Below are 22,605 nucleotides of genomic sequence, written 5' to 3'. Positions count from 1 at the left end.
TGGGATGGAACATTTAAGCTATGAAGAGAGGTTGGAGAGGCTTGGGTTGTTTTCACTGGAGCGGAGAAGACGGAGGGGTGACCTGATCGAGGTGTACAAGATTATGAGGGACATGGACAGGGTGGATAGGGAGCAGCTGTTCCCCTTAGTTGAAGGGTCAGTTACCAGGGGTCACAAGTTTAAGGTGAGGGGCGGGAGGTTTAAGGGGGATTTGAGGAAGAACTTTTCTACCCAGAGGGTGGTGACGGTCTGGAATGCACTGCCTGGGAGGGTGGTCGATGCAGGTTGCTTCACATCCTTTAAAAAGTACCTGGATGAGCACTTGGCACGTCATAACATTCAAGGTGGTTGATGGCAAATGTTCATCCTGGAGTTTAGTTACAAGTGGTGTACCGCAAGGATCTGTTTTGGGGCCACTGCTGTTTGTCATTTTTATAAATGACCTGGAAGAGGGTGTAGAAGGGTGGGTTAGTAAATTTGCGGATGACACGAAGATCGGTGGAGTTGTGGATAGTGTCGAAGGGTGTTGTAGGGTACAGAGGGACATAGATAGGCTGCAGAGCTGGGCTGAGAGATGGCAAATGGAGTTTAATGCGGAAAAGTGTGAGGTGATTCACTTTGGAAGGAGTAACAGGAATGCAGAGTACTGGGCTAATGGGAAGATTCTTGGTAGTGTAGATGAACAGAGAGATCTTGGTGTCCAGGTACATAAATCCCTGAAAGTTGCTACCCAGGTTAATAGGGCTGTTAAGAAGGCATATGGTGTGTTAGCTTTTATTAGTAGGGGGATCGAGTTTCGGAGCCACGAAGTCATGCTGCAGCTGTACAAAACTTTGGTGAGACCGCACCTGGAGTATTGTGTGCAGTTCTGGTCACCGCATTATAGGAAGGATGTGGAAGCTTTGGAAAGGGTGCAGAGGAGATTTACTAGGATGTTGCCTGGTATGGAGGGAAGGTCTTACGAGGAAAGGCTGAGGGACTTGAGGTTGTTTTCGTTGGAGAGAAGGAGGAGGAGAGGTGACTTAATAGAGACATATAAGATAATCAGAGGGTTAGATAGGGTGGATAGTGAGCGTCTTTTTCCTCGGATGGTGATGGCAAACACGAGGGGACATAGCTTCAAGTTGAGGGGTGATAGATATAGGACAGATGTGAGAGGTAGTTTCTTTACTCAGAGAGTAGTAGGGGCGTGGAACGCCCTGCCTGCAACAGCAGTAGACTCGCCAACTTTAAGGGCATTTAAGTGGTCTTTGGATAGACATATGGATGAAAATGGAATAGTGTAGGTCAGATGGTTTCACAGGTCGGCGCAACATCGAGGGCCGAAGGGCCTGTACTGCGCTGTAATGTTCTAAAAAAAAAGGCTATGGGCCAAGTGCTGGCAAATGGGATTAGGTAGACAGGTCAGGTGTTTTAATGCATCGGTGCAGACTCGATGGGCCGAAGAGCCTCTTCTGCACTGTATTATTCTGTTATCAGGTCTGTAATTCCCTGTTTTCTCTCTCCCTCCAGCTGTTGATTTATCTCTGGGGGATACATTTTAAGTTTGGCATATTAACCACCTATGATTTCGGTACCTTTTTAACATGTGGAAATACACTTTGCTTAAAAACAATCTTCCACAGTAATTTCCATTTTCAAATCTTTTCTGTTGAAAAATTATCTAAACATTCTCAAGACATGACAGATGTTCTAACATAGGGCGGTGCAGTGGTTAGCACCGCAGCCTCACAGCTCCAGGTCCCTGGGTTCAATTCTGGGTACTGCCTGTGTGGAGTTTGCAAGTTCTCCCTGTGACCGCGTGGGTTTCCTCCGGGTGCTCCGGTTTCCTCCCACAGCCAAAAGACTTGCAGGTTGATAGGTAAATTGGCCATTGTAAATTGCCCCTAGTGTAGGTAGGTGGTAGGGAATATGGGTTAGTATAAATGGGTGGTTGATGGTCGGCACAGACTCGGTGGGCCGAAGGGCCTGTTTCAGTGCTGTATCTCTAAACAAAATAAATAAAATAATAATTGTCAATGATCTGGAATGTGCTGCCTGAAAGGGCAGTGGAAGCAGAGTCAATAACTTTCAAAGGGAATTGAATAAATACTTGAAGGGAAAATTTACAGGGCCATGGGGAAAGAGTACGGGGTGGGGGGGGAATGGGGATAATTAGATCGCTCTTTCAAAGAGCCAGCCCAGGAACAATGGCCAAATGGCCTCCTGCTGTGCTGTAAGATCCAGTGTTTCTAATCTCAGAAGTGATCATGCTTTTTCCTACATTTCTTGTGATGATTCAGCTTAGCTGCTCACCAGGTGCTGAATGATTTATCCAATTACCGAGACGACTGTCTCTTTTGCAATTACATTTCTTCAATTGTCACAAAGATGCAAGTTTGCAATAATACAGGAAATATATGAAATAATTCCAAACTCACATTTGAATGTTCTCATGATATTGCTTGGTGTCTGACGGCTGATTATATAATGGCTGTTGAAAGAAAAACCCAATACAAATTATGACCTGTTCAGGCTACTGTGTCTTTGAGAGTTTTTTATTTATTTATTTAGAGATACAGCACTGAAACAGGCCCTTCGGCCCACCGAGTCTGTGCCGACCATCAACCACCCATTTATACTAATCCTACACTAATTCCATATTCCTACCACATCCCCACCTGTCCCTATATTTCCCTACCACCTACCTACACTAGGGGCAATTTATAATGGCCAATTTACCTTCCAACCTGCAAGTCTTTGGCATGTGGGAGGAAACCGGAGCACCCGGAGGAAACCCACGCAGACACAGGGAGAACTTGCAAACTCTGCACAGGCAGTACCCAGAATTGAACCCGGGTCTCTGGAGCTGTGAGGCTGCGGTGCTAACCACTGCGCCACTGTGCCGCCCACCATGAAGATAACTCCTCTCAAGCTGTGTATCACTATATATGATCTACATTCCCCATGAAGGAAGGGGAGTCACTGATGGAAATTTGTTGGCTTTTTTGTGAAAGCAGAGTTTGTGCATATTTCATCCTGAAATCTGTAAATTTCAAAGCTGCTTCATTAGTTGTGGCAGTCCCCTCAAAGGTCGAGCTCCCAAGTGCGTTGGCACTAATCAAACAGAGGAGGCTTCGATGAATTGGACACGTCCGCAGACTGAAAGATGGTCACATACCCAAGGACCTTCAGTATGGTGAGGTAGCCGGGGCCAGAGGACCAGTGGGGCGCCCAAAGCTCCATTTCAAGGATGCTTGCAAGCGTGACGTGAAGGCCCTAAACGCCGACTATCTAACCTGGGAGTCACTAGCTGGTGAAAGAGGGAAATGGTGACACATCCTGTGGACTGGCGTGCAGTACCACAGTGACTATTTGTTACAGCAGCTTGGCCGCAGGAACCAATGCTGAAAACAACAACTCACAGCGTCACTTGGCAGCTTCATGTTCAGCACTTGTGGCAGAACCTGCCTCTCAAGGATTGACCTTCACAACCATCAGCAAAGGTGCACCAAGAGAAGACACCCCACCCAAATGGATTGTTTGCTGCATGTCCATCATCTTTTATAAATAGAAGGATGCCAACCATCAGTTATAGCAGTTAGTGCGATTAATCTGCTGGTTTTCTGCCATTTCCATTCACCGAGATGGGTTTCACCAAATCACCTGCCTGATAATCACAGCCTCCTGATGGGGGAATTGACAAAATAAACTAAAATTTATTTCTTAGCAAAAGAGAAAACTCCTTCACCAACTCAATAAATAACATTATTCAGTCTTGGGATCTGGGTGTCACTGGCAAGGCCAGAATTCATTGCCCATCCCTAGTTCTCCTTAGCTGAGGGGCTTGCTAGGCCACTTCAGAGAACAGTTATAACGTGGGACTGGAGTCACGTATAGGCTCGGACAGCAGGTTTCCTTTCCTAAAAGCCAAGAATGAACTAATTGGGTTTTTACAAGCTGATAGCTTCATGGTTACTTTAACTGATACCAACTTCTTATTTCCAGATATTTTAAACAGATGTCAAATCACCACATTGGGAATTGAACTCATTCACTGGGTCATTAGTCTAGTCTGGTGTACCTGACAGCTCATTTGGTTACAAATTTAAAAACATTTCTCCCTTTGGCCAGTTCTTGGAGGCTGCTCATTTCCCTAAGTCCTTCAGTATGAGCTGGGAACTGTTACAATCCTCAAATTAGCTGATAAATGTACACTTTGATTGCAGGGAAATCTGTTTGAAATATTAATTGGTGGAACTTGTCAGACAGGTGAGTGATTTCCAGTTGTGGTCACGTGTCAAAACAATCTTGGGGAGGCGGAATATCAAAAGGAAATGCAATGGTCATCAACCTATCAACCAGCAAGTGGACGTTTGTTTTGACACATTGTTTCAAGGAATTCAGGAGCGCTCAGATGCTCCTCAGCTGCTAATGTGCAGATGTTTTGTGAAAGGGAAATCATGTTTAACCAATTTATTGGAGTTCTTTGAAGGAGTGACATGCACTGTGGATAAAGGGGAGCCCATTGATGTACTGTACTTGGACTTCCAGAAGGCATTTGACAAGGTGCCACATAAAAGGTTATTGCGCAAAGTAGGAGCGCATGGTGTTGGGGGTAACATATTAACATGGATAGAAGATTGGCTGGCTGGCAGAAAACAGAGTATGCATAAATGGGTCTCTGCTGGGGCCTCAACTTTTTACAATTTATATAAATGACTTAGATGAGGGGAGCGATGGCATGGTAGCTAAATTTGCAGATGATACAAAGATAGGTAGGAAAGTATGTTGTGAAGAGGACATAAGGAAGTTGAAGACCGATATAGATAGTTTGAGTGAGTGGGCAAAAATCTGCAGGATGGAGTATAATGTGGGAAAATGTGAAGTGTTCACTTTGGCAGGAAGAATAAAAAAGCGGAGTATTACTTAAACGGAGAACGACTGCAGAATTCCGAGGTGCAGAGGAATCTAGGTGTTCTAGTGCATGAGTCACAAAAAGTTAGTATACCGGTACAGCAAGTAATAAAGAAGGCTAATGGAATGCTATCCTTTATTACGAGAGGAATTGAAAATAAAAGTAAGCATGTTATGCTTCAATTATACAGGGCATTGGTGAGACCACATCTCGAATACTGTGTGCAGTTTTGGTCTCCTTATTTAAGGAAGGATGTGAATGCGTTGGAGGCGGTTCAGAGGAGGTTTACTAGATTGATACCTGGAATGAGTGGGTTGTCTTCTAAGGAAAGGTTGGACAGACTGGGCTTGTTTTCACTGGAGTTTAGAAGAGGGAAGGGAGACTTGATTGAAGTTTACAAGATAGATTCTTGTTAGACAAGGGAATCAAAGGTTATCGGGGGTAGATGGGAGTGTGGAATTCGAGACACAAACACATCAGCCATGATCTTATTGAATGGTGGAGCAGGCTAGAGGGGCCAAATGGCCTACTTCTGCTCCTAATTTGTGTGTTCGTATGTAGACTTGGTCAGACGTCCTGTAAGGAGTGCGTACACATGTACATATCAGCAGAGAGCCTCCTTTCAGGGTTGGCTCTGATCTGTAGCTTGTTAAAGAAGCAGCTGCACTGTGCCTGGGCACTGGGTCAACACTGTGTTAGCTATCTACATCTCTGCTTTCAACCAGCAAATTACAGACAGCAAACAGATGAGCAGATGAAATCGCGACTGACCATCCAGCTATCAACAGCCTTGTGACTGTAGCTCCACATCATGAACACAGATGAGAGAGAGAGAGAAGGGGGAAAGAGAGAGACAGAGAGGGAAAGAAGAGAGAGGGAGAGAGAGAGGGAGAGGAGAGAGAGAGAGACAGAGAGTGAGAGAGATTGTGAGAGGACAGATAGAGAGAATGAGCTCTTCTTAGGCAGTCCCTCGGGAACGAGGATGACTTTCTTCCACTCCAGGGTTGTGGGTCCTTAGGCGACTGAATAGTCCAATTCTGGATCTGCGCACTCTGCCACTGGTGCTGCAGGTGGTGTGTGGTGAGGTGAGTGGATGGGATGTTCGAATTTCCAAACACTCCTTCTGCTGTTTGCACTTGGTCGCTGCCTGGGCATGTCGACGTTGTTCGAACTGGCTGGCAACTTCGCGGATGCTTCTTCTCCATTTTGGGGGGTCTCGGGCAAGAGATTCCCCATGTATCCCAGTATTCCCCGAGTATCGAGACACTGGTCATGGTTAGTCAGTTAAGCTGGGTGGGCCACATCGTCCACATGCCTGACACAAGACTCCCACAACAAGCTTTCTACTCCGAGCTCCGTCACGGCAAGAGGCTACCAGGAGGGCAGAGGAAACACTACAAGCATGTCCTTAATGCCTCCCTAAAAAAATGTGACATCGCCACTGATTTGTGGGAATCTCTTGCCTGAGAGTATGACCAGCAAGCAGTTTAAAACAGTGGTGGCAGACAGAGGGAAAGAGAGACCAGCAGGGCAGACCAGTGGGAGGCATTCAAAAGCAAGGTACTACAGGCACAGTGTAGGCATGACCCCACAAAAACAAAGGGTGGTACTGCCAAATCTAGAAGCTTACATGGTAAGGTAAAGCAGAAAAAGATAGCTTATGATGATCACAAAAAGTGTAATACTTTAGAAAGCCTAGAAGAGTATAGAAAGTGCAGGGGTGAAGCAAAAAAGGAAATTAGAAAAGCAAAGAGAGGACATGAAAAAATATTGGCAGGTAAAATCAAGGAAAACCCAAAGATATTTTCTCAGTACATTAAGAACAAGAGGATAACGAAGGAAAGGGTAGGGCCTATCAGAGATGTACAAGGGAACTTACACGTGGATGCAGAAGATGTGGGCAGGATTCTTAGAGTTTTTTGTCTCTGTCTTCACAAAGGACAGGGATGATGCAGACATTGTAGTTAAAGAGGAGGAGTGTGAAATATTAGATACGGTTAGCATAATGAGAGAGGAAGTACCAGAGGTTCTGACATCCTTGAAAGTGGATAAATTACCAGGACCAGATGGATTACATCCCAGATTGTTAAAGGAAGCCAGGGAGGAAATAGCAGATGTGCTGAGGATCATATTCAAATCCTCACTAGATACAGGCAACGTACCAGACGATTGGAGGTCTGCGAGTGTTGTACCATTGTTTAAAAAGGGTGCAAGGGATAGGCCAAATAATTATAGGTCGGTCAGTCTGACCTCGGTGGTGGGTAATTGTTAGAATCTATTCTGAGGGACAGGATAAACAGCCACTTAGAAAGGCACGGATTAATCAGGGATAGTCAGCATGGATTTGTTAAGGGAAGGTCATGTCTTACTAACTTGACTGAGTTTTTTGAGGAAATGACAGGGAAGATTGATGAGGGTAGTGCAGTGGATGTTGTCTACATGGATTTTAGTAAGGCATTTGACAAGGTCCCGCATGGCAGACTGGTCAGTAAAATGAAAGCCCATGGGATACAGGGGAATGTGGCAGGTTGGATCCAAAATTGGCTCAGTGACAGGAAACAAAGGGTAGTAGTCGACGAAAGTTTTTTGCCAATGGAAAGCGATTTGGAGACTGTAACCATTATCGTGAGTCCCGCATGGTATGTTGTCTCCCGGTGCCAGGGTAAAGGACATCACTGAGAGGGTGCAGGATATTCTGCAGGGGGAAGGGAATGAGCCAGAAGTTGTGATGCACATTGGTACAAACGACATAGTAAGGGCAGGTATTGAGGTCCTATGGGTGGATTTTCAGGAGCTAGGGAGGAAGTTAGGACCTCAAGGGTAGTAATCTCCAGATTACTCCCAGTGCCACGTGCTCGTGAAAATAGAAATATGAAGATAGGGAGGATCAATGCATGGCTTGAAGCATGGTGCAGGAGGGAGGGCTTCTGATTCTTGGGGCATTGGGACCAGTTCTGGGGCAGGAGGAATCTATTCAAAAGGGATGGGTTGCACCTCAACAGGACTGGGACCGATGTTCTTGCAGGGATTTTCATTAGTGTGGTTGGGGAGAGTTAAACTAAATTGGCAGGAGGATGGGCACCAGCATATAAAAGTAGAAAAGAGGAATAAGGTGCATAACGTGAGAGTGTTAGACAGTACGAGAGGAGGGAGTAGCTCTGTATTAGATGGGACTGGACTGAGAATGACTACGAGGAATGCATAGACAGGATTACAATGCATGTGTGTAAACACACAGTGTGGTGAATAAGGTTGGTGAGCGACAAGCACAATTGGCAGTGTGGGAATATGATGTTGTGGCAATAACGCAAATGTGGCTTAAAAATGGTGAGGACTGGGTGCTTAATATGTTGAATGTTGTTGGTCCCTTGGAGGAGAGACTGGGGAGTTAATAGAGGGCAACACAGAACTGATGGAGACACTAAATCAGTATTTTGCCTCAGTTTTCACAGTGGAGGACACTAGTACCATCCCAATCTCTTTGGCCTCCTTATCTCGAGAGACAATGGGTAAGCGCCTGGAGGTGGTCAGTAGTTTGTGGAGCATCGCCTGGAGTGGCTATAAAGGCCAATTCTAGAGTGACAGACTCTTCCAAAGATGCTGCAGAAAAATTTGATTGTCAGGGCTGTTTCGCAGTTGGCTCTTCCCTTGCGCCTCTGTCTTTTTTCCTGCCAACTGCTAAGTTTCTTCGACTCGCCACACTTTAACCCCACCTTTATGGCTGTCCGCCAGCTTTGGCGAACGCTGGCAGCTGACTCCCACGACTTGTGATCAATGTCGCAGGATTTCATGTCGCGTTTGCAGACGTCTTTAAAGCGGAGACATGGACGGCCGGTGGGTCTGATACCAGTGGCGAGCTTGCTGTACAATGTGTCTTTGGGGATCCTGCCATCTTCCATGCGGCTCATATGGCCAAGCCATCTCAAGCGCCGCTGACTCAATAGTGTGTATAAGCTGGGGATGTTGGCCGCCTCGAGGACTTCTGTGTTGGAGATACGGTCCTGCCACCTGATGCCAAGTATTCTCCGGAGGCAGCGAAGATGGAATGAATTGAGACGTCGCTCTTGGCTGACATACGTTGTCCAGGCCTCGCTGCCATAGAGCAAGGTACTGAGGGCACAGGCTTGATAACCTCGGACTTTTGTGTTCCGTGTCAGTGCGCCATTTTCCCACACTCTCTTGGCCAGTCTGGACATAGCAGTGGAAGCCTTTCCCATGCGCTTGTTGATTTCTGCATCTAGAGACAGGTTACTGGTGATAGTTGAGCCTAGTAGGTGAACTCTTGAACCACTTCCAGAGCGTGGTCGCCAATATTGATGGATGGAGCGTTTCTGACGTCCTGCCCCATGATGTTCATTTTCTTGAGGCTGATGGTTAGGCCAAATTCATTGCAGGCAGCCGCAAACCTGGGTGCTTAATATACAAGGATATAAAGTGTTCAGAAAAGATAGAAAAGGAAAAAAGGGAGTGGGATGGCAATATTGATTAGGGAAGACATTGCTGTGTTGGAAAGGGAGGATGTCCTTGAGCGGGCAAGGACGGAATCCATTTGGTTAGAGTTGAGGAGCAAAAAGGGTATGATCACACTGCTGAGGGTATTCTATAGGCGTCCAAATAGTGAGAGAGATAGAGGAGCAAATCTGCAGGGAAATCAGAGATGTGCAAGAACGATAGAATGGTGATATTGGGGAACTTTAATTACCCAAATATTGATTGGGATAATATTAAAGGGAAAGGAGGGGGAGGAATTTCTGAAATGTGTTCAGGGGAACTTCCTTGATCAGTATGTTCTCAGCCTAACTAGAAAGGAGGCATTGCTGGATCTGGGGCTGGGAATGAGGTGGGCCAAGGGGACCAAGTGTCTATGGGAGAGCTCTTGGGTAAGAGTGATCATTGTATCATAAGGTTTAGATTAGTATTGCAGAAAAGCAAAGAACAAAACAAGGTAGAATGTCTAGTTTGGAAGAGGGCTAATTTCAACACATTGAGAAGGAACCTAGCCAGGGTAGAATGGAACCAAAGACTGGCAGGAAGAGCTGTATCGGAACAGTGGATTATCTTTAAGGAAGGGATGCTTCAGGTACAGGCTAGGAACATTCCAATAAGGGCAAAAGGTAAGGGAACCAAAAACAGGGCTCCTTGGATGACATGTGAGATGGAGATGATGATGAAACAAGAAAAAGAGGGTGTATGTTAACTGGCAAAGAGAGAATATGACACTAGAATGGCAGTCAACATAAAAGGGATCCCAAAGATCTTTAACCGGCATGTTATAGTAAGCGGGTAGTAAGAGGTGGGGTGGGGCCTATTAGGGCCACAGAGGGTAATATAAGCTTTGAGGCGCAGGGCGAGGCTAATATACTTAATGAGTATTTTGTATTAGTGTTTACTAAGGAAATGGAATCTGACAAAATATCAGTGGAAGCAGAGAAAGCAGAGGGTAGAAATTGAGAGGGGAGAGGTACTAAAAAGGCTGGTTATGCTTAGGATAGATAAGTCACCTGGTCCGGATGGTTTGCATCCCAGGTTGCTAAAGGAATTGGGGATGGAGATAGTGGAAGGGCTTGCCATAATCTTCCAATCTTCCCTGCCTGGGGGGAGTTGCCAGAGGGTTGAAGAGTGGCAAATGTGACACCCTTACTCAAAAAAGGGTGTCAGGACATTCCTAGCAACAATAGGCCAGGTAGTTTCACATCAGTGCTGGGTAAGGTTTTAGAAATTATAATCAACAGGCATTTGAAGAGGTTTCAGTTAATTAAGGAGAGTCAGTACTAATTTGTAAAAGGCAGATCATGCTTGACTAATCTAATTAATTTTTTGATGAACAAGAACAAAGATAAGAACAAAGATAATTACAGCACAGGAACAGGCCCTTCGGCCCTCCAAGCCTGCGCCGATCCAGATCCTCTCTCTAAACATGTCGCCTATTTTCTAAGGTTCTGTATCTCTTTTCTTCCTGCCCATTCATGTATCTGTCTAGATACATCTTAAAAGACGCTATCGTGCCCGCATCTACCACCTCCGCTGGCAACGCGTTCCAGGCACCCACCACCCTCTGCGTAAAGAACTTTCCACGCATATCCCCCCTAAACTTTTCCCCTTTCACTTTGAACTCGTGTCCTCCAGTAATTGAATCCCCCACTCTGGGAAAAAGCCTCTTGCTATCCACCCTGTCTATACCTCTCATGATTTTGTACACCTCAATCAGGTCCCCCCTCAACCTCCGTCTTTCTAATGAAAATAATCCTAATCTACTCAACCTCTCTTCATAGCTAGCGCCCTCCATACCAGGCAACATCCTGGTGAACCTCCTCTGCACCCTCTCCAAAGCATCCACATCCTTTTGGTAATGTGGCGACCAGAACTGCACACAGTATTCCAAATGTGGCCGAACCAAAGTCCTATACAACTGTAACATGACCTGCCAACTCTTGTACTCAATACCCCGTCCGATGAAGGAAAGCATGCCGTATGCCTTCTTGACCACTCTATTTACCTGCGTTGCCACCTTCAGGGAACAGTGGACCTGAACACCCAAATCTCTCTGGACATCAATTTTCCCCAGGACTTTTCCATTTACTGTATAGTTCACTCTTGAATTGGATCTTCCAAAATGCATCACCTCGCATTTGCCCTGATTGAACTCCATCTGCCATTTCTCTGCCCAACTCTCCAATCTATCTATATTCTGCTGTATTCTCTGACAGTCCCCTTCACTATCTGCTACTCCACCAATCTTAGTGTCGTCTGCAAACTTGCTAATCAGACCACCTATACTTTCCTCCAAATCATTTATGTATATCACAAACAACAGTGGTCCCAGCACGGATCCCTGTGGAACACCACTGGTTACACGTCTCTATTTTGAGAAACTCCCTTCTACTGCTACTCTCTGTCTCCTGTTGCCCAGCCAGTTCTTTATCCATCTAGCTAGTACACCTTGGACCCCATGCGCCTTCACTTTCTCCATCAGCCTGCCATGGGGAACCTTATCAAACGCCTTACTGAAGTCCATGTATATGACATCGACAGCCCTTCCCTCATCAATCAACTTTGTCACTTCCTCAAAGAATTCTATTAAGTTGGTTAGACATGACCTTCCCTGCACAAAACCATGTTGCCTATCACTGATAAGCCCATTTTCTTCCAAATGGGAATAGATCCTATCCCTCAGTATCTTCTCCAGCAGCTTCCCTACCACTGACGTCAGGCTCACCGGTCTATAATTACCTGGATTATCCCTGCTACCCTTCTTAAACAAGGGGACAACATTAGCAATTCTCCAGTCCTCCGGGACCTCACCCGTGTTTAAGGATGCTGCAAAGATATCTGTTAAGGCCCCAGCTATTTCCTCTCTCGCTTCCCTCAGTAACCTGGGATAGATCCCATCCGGACCTGGGGACTTGTCCACCTTAATGCCTTTTAGAATACCCAACACTTCCTCCCTCCTTATGCCGACTTGACCTAGTGTAATCAAACATCTGTTCCTAACCTCAACATCCGTCATGTCCCTCTCCTCGGTGAATACCGATGCAAAGTACTCGTTTAGAATCTCACCCATTTTCTCTGAGTCCAAGCATAACATTCCTCCTTTGTCCTTTAGTGGGCCAATCCTTTCTCTAGTTACCCTCTTTCTCCTTATATATGAATAAAAGGCTTTGGGATTTTCCTTAACCCTGTTTGCTAAAGATATTTCATGACCCCTTTTAGCCCTCTTAATTCCTCCTTTCAGATTGGTCCTACATTCCCGATATTCTTTCAAAGCTTCGTCTTTCATCAGCCGCCTAGACCTTATGTATGCTTCCTTTTTCCTCTTAGCTAGTCTCACAATTTCACCTGTCATCCATGGTTCCCTAATCTTGCCATTTCTATCCCTCATTTTCACAGGAACATGTCTCTCCTGCACGCTAATCAACCTCTCTTTAAAAGCCTCCCACATATCACATGTGGATTTACCTTCAAACAGCTGCTCCCAATCTACATTCCCCAGCTCCTGCCGAATTTTGGTATAGTTGGCCTTCCCCCAATTTAGCACTCTTCCTTTAGGACCACTCTCGTCTTTGTCCATGAGTATTTTAAAGCTTACGGAATTGTGATCACTATTCCCAAAGTAGTCCCCTACTGAAACTTCAACAACCTGGCCGGGCTCATTCCCCAACACCAGGTCCAGTATGGCCCCTTCCCGAGTTGGACTATTTACATACTGCTCTAGAAAACCCTCCTGGATGCTCCTTACAAATTCTGCTCCATCTAGACCTCTAACACTAAGTGAATCCCAGTCAATGTTGGGAAAATTAAAATCTCCTATCACCACCACCCTGTTGCTCCTACATCTTTCCATAATCTGTTTACATATTTGTACCTCTATCTCACGCTCGCTGTTGGGAGGCCTGTAGTACAGCCCCAACATTGTTACCGCACCCCTTCCTATTTCTGAGTTCTGCCCATATTGCCTCACAGCTCGTGTCCTCCATAGTGCCCTCCTTCAGCACAGCTGTGATATCCTCTTTAACCAGTAATGCAACTCCTCCACCCCTTTTACCTCCCTCTCTATCCCGCCTGAAGCATCGATATCCTGGGATATTTAGTTGCCAATCATGCCCTTCCCTCAACCAAGTCTCAGTAATAGCAATAACATCATACTCCCAGGTACTAATCCAAGCCCTAAGTTCATCTGCCTTACCTACTACACTTCTTGCATTAAAACAAATGCACCTCAGACCACCAGTCCCTGAGAAGGTTGATGAAGGGAATGCTGTGAAAGTTGTTTCTATGGATTTTAAGAAAGTGTTTGGTAAGGTTCCACATAAAAGGTTGGTAACAAAATTGAGGCTCGTGGATTAGGAGGGTCAGTGTTAAGTGGAAATAAAGTGGCTTAAGGCCAGAAAACAGCGAGTCATAGTAAATGGCTGTTTTCCAGACTGGAGGATGGTAGACAGTGGTGTTCCCCAAGGAACACTGGGACGATTGCTTTTTTTTCTACATATAAACAAAGTGACTCCTGACAACGCAGCGGCCCACGGACGTCATCAGAGTGCTGCAAGCTGCGCACATGCGCAAAAGGGCTCCTGCTCTCTGCACATGCGCAGCCTGCCGTCTTGCCGGGACAGGTTGGCGCATGTGTGGGGAAATGTCATGGCGCAGCGACATTGTCATTGCGTAACGCACCTGTGCAGTCTCCGCGCATGCGCTTGGTGTTCACGCATGCGCAGTAAAGGGTCCGACTGTTCCCCGTACCTCGCTTCCCACACCCCACCCCCACTCTCTGCCCCCCCACTCTTTCTTCAGCCGCTAGCTCTAGGCTTGCTTCCCTCCTTTCGGCCACTCGCTCATACGTCGACCTGTCACCCATTCCGGCCCACCTTGCTTCTTCGGGTGGCGCACGAAGAACAATCAAACGTGGGAGCGAGTGGCTGAGAGAAGATAAGTGGCACGGCCGACAACTAGCAGCTAGAGGAGGGCGGGGAGCGAGCAGCCGAAGAGCAGAGGGGTAAGGAGCTAGAGGCCAGAGAGCGGGGTGATAAATCTGTGATAAATTGAGCAGCGCCATGTTTAATCCTGGCAGTTGCCTGAACGTCAGACAGTGACGTTCCAGTGGAACAGGCTGCATTTGCGCATGTGCTACTACTGCACCACCTAGTGGTTGCGTGGTCAGCAAACGCAGCCATATATAAATGACTTGGATCTTGGAATATAGACTAGAATCTCAAAATTTGCTGATGACACCAAACTTGGAGGAGTGTCAAACAGTGAGGAGGTTATGAACTGCCTGCAACAGGACATACATAGGCTAGCAGAATGGGCAGAGAGGTGGCAGGTGGAATTTAATACAGACAAGTGTGAGGTGATGCATTCTGGCAGAAGGAATAGAGAAAGGCAATATAGAGTTAATGGCACAGTTCGCAAGAACGTGCAGGAACAGAGGGACCTGGGGGTGCATGTGCAGCGATCTTTAAAGGTGGCAGGACATAGTGAGAGAGTGGTTAGTAAAGCATATGAAATCTTGGGCTTCATAAATAAAGGTATTGAGCACAAAAGCAGGGAAGTTATGCTGAAACTTTACAAAGCTCTGGTTAGGGCCCAACTGGAATATTGCATCCAGTTCTGGTCACTTTATGTTAGGAAGGATGTGAGGGTCACTGAGAGGGTGCACAGGGGATTTACCAGAATGATTCCAGGATGGAGGATTTTAGCTACAAGGTTAGGTTGGAGAAGCTGGAGCTGTTCTCCTTGAAGCAAAGGAGATTGAGGGGAGATTTGATAGCGGTGGGCACGACTATGAAAGGCTTAGATAAATCAGACAAGGAAAAGCTGTTCCCATTTGCTGTTGGTACAAGCACTAGGGGACACAGATTTAAGGGTTTGGGCAAGAGATGCAGGGGGAATGTGAGAAAGAACTTTTTTACGCAACGGGTAGTAATGACCTGGAACTCGCCGCCTACAGGGTGGTGGAAATGAAGACAATCAATGACTTCAAAAGGAAACTGGATGGAAAATAAACTTGCGGGGTTACGGGAATTGAGCAGGGGAATGGGACTGACTGGATTGCTCCGCAGAGAACTGGCAGGACTCAATGGGCTGAATGGCCCCCTTCTGTGAAAAAGCGTTAAAGAGAGAGTGTGAGAGTGTGTGAGAGAGTGATAGAGTTATAGAGCACAGTGAGAGACAGAGAGTCTGACAGAGGATCACTGAGAGACTCACAGTATAAAGGACAATGAGAAAAACAGTTGCTGACAAAGACAGACAATAGATACAGGGAGAATGGCAGAGAAGCTTTCCACTGAGTGTGAATTATCTGTCTGTGAGTAGCAGCAGTTTAAATAACTGAACTATAATAATTAGACATAGTGAGTTGCTGCTTTCCTTCATTGTGTAACTGCACGGACAGGAAAAAGCAGTTTAATTCAATGGGTTGGATTAGATTGTGAAATATCTACCAACTCTGTCTAAAGTGACATCAGCAAAGCATCGGCAATATATCGACTGTTCCACATTGACAGTATATGATGTAGAACCAAAATATGAAACCGTATCATATTCTCCCAGCTTATACACACTGCTTCACTCTAACGCTCATGTTACTCCAACCCTCGCACCGCACTGACCCTCACACCACACTGACCCTCGCACCGCACTGACCCTCGCACCGCACTGACCCTCGCACCGCACTGACCCTCGCACTGCTCTCACCCTCACACCGCACTGACCCTCACACCACACTGACCCTCACACCGCTCTCACCCTCACACCGCACTGACCCTCACACCACACTGACCCTCACACCACACTGACCCTCACACCGCTCTCACCCTCGCACCGCTCTCACCCTCGCACTGCACTGACCCTCACACCGCACTGACCCTCACACTGCTCTCACCCTCACACCGCTCTCACCCTCACACCGCTCTCACCCTCACACCGCACTGACCCTCGCACTGCTCTCACCCTCACACCGCACTGACCCTCACACCGCTCTCACCCTCACACCGCACTGACCCTCACACCGCACTGACCCTCACACTACTCTCACCCTCACACCGCACTGACCCTCGCACTGCTCTCACCCTCACACCGCACTGACCCTCGCACTGCACTGAACCTCACACCGCACTGACCCTCACACTGCTCTCACCCTCACACCGCACTGACCCTCGCACCGCACTGACCCTCGCACTGCTCTCACCCTCACACCGCACTGACCCTCGCACTGCTCTCACCCTCACACCGCACTGACCCTCACACCGCTCTCACCCTCACACCGCACTGACCCTCACACTGCTCTCACCCTCACACCGCACTGACCCTCACACCGCACTGACCCTCACACTGCTCTCACCCTCACACCGCACTGACCCTCACACCGCACTGACCCTCACACCGCACTGACCCTCACACCGCTCTCACCCTCACACCGCTCTCACCCTCGCACTGCACTGACCCTCGCACTACTCTCACCCTCACACCGCACTGACCCTCACACCGCACTGACCCTCACACCGCACTGACCCTCACACTGCTCTCACCCTCACACCGCATTGACCCTCACACCGCATTGACCCTCGCACTGCACTGACCCTCACACTACTCTCACCCTCACACCGCACTGACCCTCGCACCGCACTGACCCTCACACCGCACTGACCCTCACACCGCACTGACCCTCGCACTGCTCTCACCCTCACACCGCACTGACCCTCACACCGCACTGACCCTCACACTGCTCTCACCCTCACACCGCTCTCACCCTCACACCGCTCTCACCCTCGCACTGCACTGACCCTCGCACTGCACTGACCCTCACACCGCACTGACCCTCGCACCGCACTGACCCTCGCACCGCACTGACCCTCGCACTACTCTCACCCTCACACCGCACTGACCCTCGCACTGCTCTCACCCTCACACCGCACTGACCCTCACACCGCTCTCACCCTCACACCGCACTGACCCTCACACTGCTCTCACCCTCACACCGCACTGACCCTCGCACCGCACTGACCCTCGCACCGCACTGCCTCGCACTACTCTCACCCTCACACCGCACTGACCCTCGCACTGCTCTCACCCTCACACCGCACTGACCCTCACACCGCTCTCACCCTCACACCGCACTGACCCTCACACTGCTCTCACCCTCACACCGCACTGACCCTCACACCGCACTGACCCTCACACCGCACTGACCCTCACACCGCACTGACCCTCACACTGCTCTCACCCTCACACCGCACTGACCCTCACACCGCACTGACCCTCACACCGCACTGACCCTCACACCGCACTGACCCTCACACCGCTCTCACCCTCACACCGCTCTCACCCTCACACCGCACTGACCCTCACACCGCACTGACCCTCACACTGCACTGACCCTCACACTGCACTGACCCTCACACTGCTCTCACCCTCACACCGCTCTCACCCTCACACCGCACTGACCCTCACACCGCACTGACCCTCACACCGCACTGACCCTCACACTGCTCTCACCCTCACACCGCACTGACCCTCACACCGCACTGACCCTCACACCGCACTGACCCTCACACCGCACTGACCCTCACACTGCTCTCACCCTCACACCGCACTGACCCTCACACCGCACTGACCCTCACACCGCACTGACCCTCACACCGCTCTCACCCTCACACCGCTCTCACCCTCACACCGCTCTCACCCTCACACCGCACTGACCCTCACACCGCACTGACCCTCACACTGCACTGACCCTCACACTGCACTGACCCTCACACTGCTCTCACCCTCACACCGCTCTCACCCTCACACCGCACTGACCCTCACACCGCACTGACCCTCACACCGCACTGACCCTCACACTGCTCTCACCCTCACACCGCACTGACCCTCACACCGCACTGACCCTCACACCGCACTGACCCTCACACCGCACTGACCCTCACACTGCTCTCACCCTCACACCGCACTGACCCTCACACTGCTCTCACCCTCACACCGCACTGACCCTCACACCGCACTGACCCTCACACTGCTCTCACCCTCACACCGCACTGACCCTCACACCGCACTGACCCTCACACCGCTCTCACCCTCACACCGCACTGACCCTCACACCGCACTGACCCTCACACTGCACTGACCCTCACACTGCACTGACCCTCACACCGCTCTCACCCTCACACCGCACTGACCCTCACACCGCACTGACCCTCACACCGCACTGACCCTCACACTGCTCTCACCCTCACACCGCACTGACCCTCACACCGCACTGACCCTCGCACCGCACTGACCCTCGCACTGCTCTCACCCTCACACCGCACTGACCCTCACACTGCTCTCACCCTCACACCGCACTGACCCTCGCACTGCTCTCACCCTCACACCGCACTGACCCTCGCACTACTCTCACCCTCACACCGCACTGACCCTCGCACTACTCTCACCCTCACACCGCACTGACCCTCGCACTGCTCTCACCCTCACACCGCACTGACCCTCGCACTACTCTCACCCTCACACCGCTCTCACCCTCACACCGCACTGACCCTCGCACCGCACTGACCCTCGCACCGCACTGACCCTCGCACCGCACTGACCCTCGCACCGCACTGACCCTCACACCGCACTGACCCTCACACTGCTCTCACCCTCACACCGCACTGACCCTCGCACTGCTCTCACCCTCACACCGCACTGACCCTCGCACTACTCTCACCCTCACACCACACTGACCCTCGCACTACTCTCACCCTCACACCGCACTGACCCTCGCACTGCTCTCACCCTCACACCGCACTGACCCTCGCACTACTCTCACCCTCACACCGCTCTCACCCTCGCACTACTCTCACCCTCACACCGCTCTCACCCTCGCACTACTCTCACCCTCACACCGCTCTCACCCTTGCACCGCTCTCACCCTCGCACCGCTCTCACCCTCGCACCGCTCTCACCCTCGCACCGCTCTCACCGCTCTCACCCTCGCACCGCTCTCACCCTCGCACCGCTCTCACCCTCGCACCGCTCTCACCCTCGCACCGCTCTCACCCTCGCACTACTCTCACCCTCACATTGATCTCACCCTCACACCGCTCTCACCCTCGCACCGCTCTCACCCTCGCACCGCTCTCACCCTCGCACTACTCTCACCCTCACATTGATCTCACCCTCGCACCGCTCTCACCCTCACACCGCACTGACCCTCACACTGCTCTCACCCTCACACCGCACTGACCCTCACACCGCACTGACCCTCACACCGCACTGACCCTCGCACCGCACTGACCCTCGCACTACTCTCACCCTCACACCGCTCTCACCCTCACACCGCACTGACCCTCGCACTACTCTCACCCTCACACTGATCTCACCCTCACACCGCACTGACCCTCACACCGCACTGACCCTCACACCGCACTGACCCTCACACCGCACTGACCCTCGCACCGCACTGACCCTCACACCGCACTGACCCTCGCACTGCTCTCACCCTCACACCGCACTGACCCTCGCACCGCACTGACCCTCGCACCGCACTGACCCTCACACCGCTCTCACCCTCACACCGCTCTCACCCTCACACCGCTCTCACCCTCACACCGCTCTCACCCTCACACCGCTCTCACCCTCACACCGCTCTCACCCTCACACCGCACTGACCCTCACACCGCACTGACCCTCACACCGCACTGACCCTCGCACCGCACTGACCCTCGCACTACTCTCACCCTCACACCGCTCTCACCCTCACACCGCACTGACCCTCGCACTACTCTCACCCTCACACTGATCTCACCCTCACACCGCACTGACCCTCACACCGCACTGACCCTCGCACCGCACTGACCCTCGCACTACTCTCACCCTCACACCGCTCTCACCCTCACACCGCACTGACCCTCGCACTACTCTCACCCTCACACTGATCTCACCCTCACACTGATCTCACCCTCACACCGCACTCACCCTCACACCGCTCTCACCCTCACACCGCACTGACCCTCACACCGCACTGACCCTCACACCGCACTGACCCTCGCACTACTCTCACCCTCACACCGCACTCACCCTCACACCGCACTGACCCTCACACTGCTCTCACCCTCACACCGCACTGACCCTCACACTGCTCTCACCCTCACACCGCACTGACCCTCACACCGCACTGACCCTCACACCGCACTGACCCTCACACTACTCCAAGCCAGCTTCACATAACAATGCTAAAAGGAGGAGGTAACAAGCTGAAATATCAGTGCTTGATTCTCCAACAGTCAGAGCCAGCAGTGAGAGTGGGAAATGATTGCAATTTCTGGGTTTCCTGTTCGGTGCTCAGATGGTGTGTGAAGGGTTGTAAGCTAATTGCAGAATTAAGATATATTTAAGCCATACAGTCTGCAGTAATCGGAAGGCTCTGTTCAGTTAATTGTTTAAAAAGCTAATTTTCTACTTCCTTGTTTTTGATCTAAATTTACACAATCACTGGATAAAGGGTTAAGAGAGTTGGCTGTTTGTCACACGAATGGACAGAGAAAAGACTCACCAGCTCGACCCGAGGGCCCAGTCCCTCCAAAGTTCGGTGAGCAGCTTCCGCTTTTTTCTGCAGTAAAAGAGTTTTTTTTAGAAGTTTTTTTTAAATGAAGTTTTATCGTCAGAACCCAGCAGCCAACAACTGTCTGCAACACAGACTTCACAGCCATGATGACTCGGCACTGAGTCATCACAGGAAATGAGTGCAGCTGCTCTTCTAGGAATATCAGGTATATTGAGAGAGGCCATTTCAGCACTGGCCCAGAATACGGTCTGGTCCAGGCTAGGCCGGGCTTGTCCGTTCCATTCCGGTCCAGGCTAGGCCAGGCCGGGAGTGTCGCGCCGTTGCCAAGTGGGCAGTTAAAATGAAATCTGCTTTCAACAACATTTCAGAGTGCACAGAGTCTCTCTCCAACATTCACTAAGTGACTCCTGCCTGAGTTTCCTCTCTTGCCTCATTACTGAGCAAACCTTTTGGAGTTTTCATGATGCAGCCATGTGATTGAAGATTTCAACCAGCCTCAGTGACTCCCCTCCCCGCACAGCTCCCTCTCCTCCCCAGTTCTACCCCTTCCCTCTACACTCCTCTCCCCATTCCCCTCCCCTCCAACCCTCCGCTCTTTCCCCACTCCCCTCCCCCTTCCACACTGCCCTCCCTCTCTCTTGTTGGCAGTCAATTGGAGCTATCATGACTAAGATTAATAGATTTCTGTTGGGTAAGGATATTAATGGATATGGAGCTAAGGTTTGGAAATAGAGTTCAGGAACAGATCAGCCATGATCTAATTAAATGGCAGAACAGGCTTGATGGGCTGAATGGCCTACCCCTGTTCCTGTGTAATAGGGTAGAGGGGCTGAATGGCCTACTCCTGTTCCTGTGTAATACCGTAGAGGGGCTGAATGGCCTCCTCCTGTTCCTGTGTAATAGGGTAGAGGGGCTGAATGGCCTCCTTCTGTTCCTATGTAACAGGGTAGAGGGGCTGAATGGTCTCCTCCTGTTCCTGTGTAATACCGTAGAGGGGCTGAATGGCCTCCTCCTGTTCCTGTGTAATAGGGTAGAGGGGCTGAATGGCCTACTCCTGTTCCTGTGTAACAGGGTAGAGGGGCTGAATGGTCTCCTCCTGTTCCTGTGTAATAGGGTAGAGGGGCTGAATGGTCTCCTCCTGTTCCTGTGTAATAGGGTAGAGGGGCTGAATGGTCTCCTCCTGTTCCTGTGTAATAGGGTAGAGGGGCTGAATGGTCTCCTCCTGTTCCTGTGTAATAGGGTAGAGGGGCTGAATGGCCTCCTCCTGTTCCTGTGTTCCATGAATCATTAAGAAGCCAAGTGGCTACTTTGTAATATTTAATTGGAGGAAATTTCTACATCCAGTACTGGATGTCGGATAAGCAGTCTGATAATTTAGCAACAGTGGAGGAGTGGAGAGAAGTGGTGGTGAGGTAGAGCTGGATGTTGTCAGTGTACATGTGAAAACTAACCATGTCGCTGAGGAGCAGCATGTAAATGATAAATAGGAGGAGGCCAAGGATAGATCCTTGGGGGACACCAGATGTAACGGTGAGGGAGCAGGAAGAAAAGCCATTGCAGGTGATTCTCTAGCAATGGATAGATTGATAGAATGGAACCAGATGAGAGTGATCCCACCCTGCCCAATTACTAAAGCATTTTGCAATTTGATGAGTTTGGCACTGAATGAAAT

At 49.8% G+C, this 22,605-nt stretch overlaps 1 protein-coding gene across 1 annotated transcript in view; it reads right to left on the bottom strand.

Annotated features, from left to right (window-relative positions):
- ncor2 (nuclear receptor corepressor 2) overlaps window positions 1-22,605 on the bottom strand; it is a 446,529-nt gene that overhangs the window by 255,751 nt on the left and 168,173 nt on the right. Inside the window, exons 9-10 of the mRNA XM_068055641.1 lie at window positions 20,922-20,978; window positions 2,421-2,473 (exon numbers count right to left, since the gene is read on the bottom strand). Of these exons, the coding sequence (XP_067911742.1) occupies window positions 2,421-2,473; window positions 20,922-20,978 (110 nt within the window). The remainder of the gene's footprint in view (window positions 1-2,420; window positions 2,474-20,921; window positions 20,979-22,605) is intronic.

The sequence above is a fragment of the Heterodontus francisci genome, chromosome 23 (assembly GCF_036365525.1).
Source record: "Heterodontus francisci isolate sHetFra1 chromosome 23, sHetFra1.hap1, whole genome shotgun sequence".
In the NCBI taxonomy this organism is placed as follows: domain Eukaryota; kingdom Metazoa; phylum Chordata; class Chondrichthyes; order Heterodontiformes; family Heterodontidae; genus Heterodontus; species Heterodontus francisci.
The sequence above is the reverse complement of the archived record's forward strand: the minus strand, read 5'-3'. Positions and strand labels throughout refer to the sequence as shown.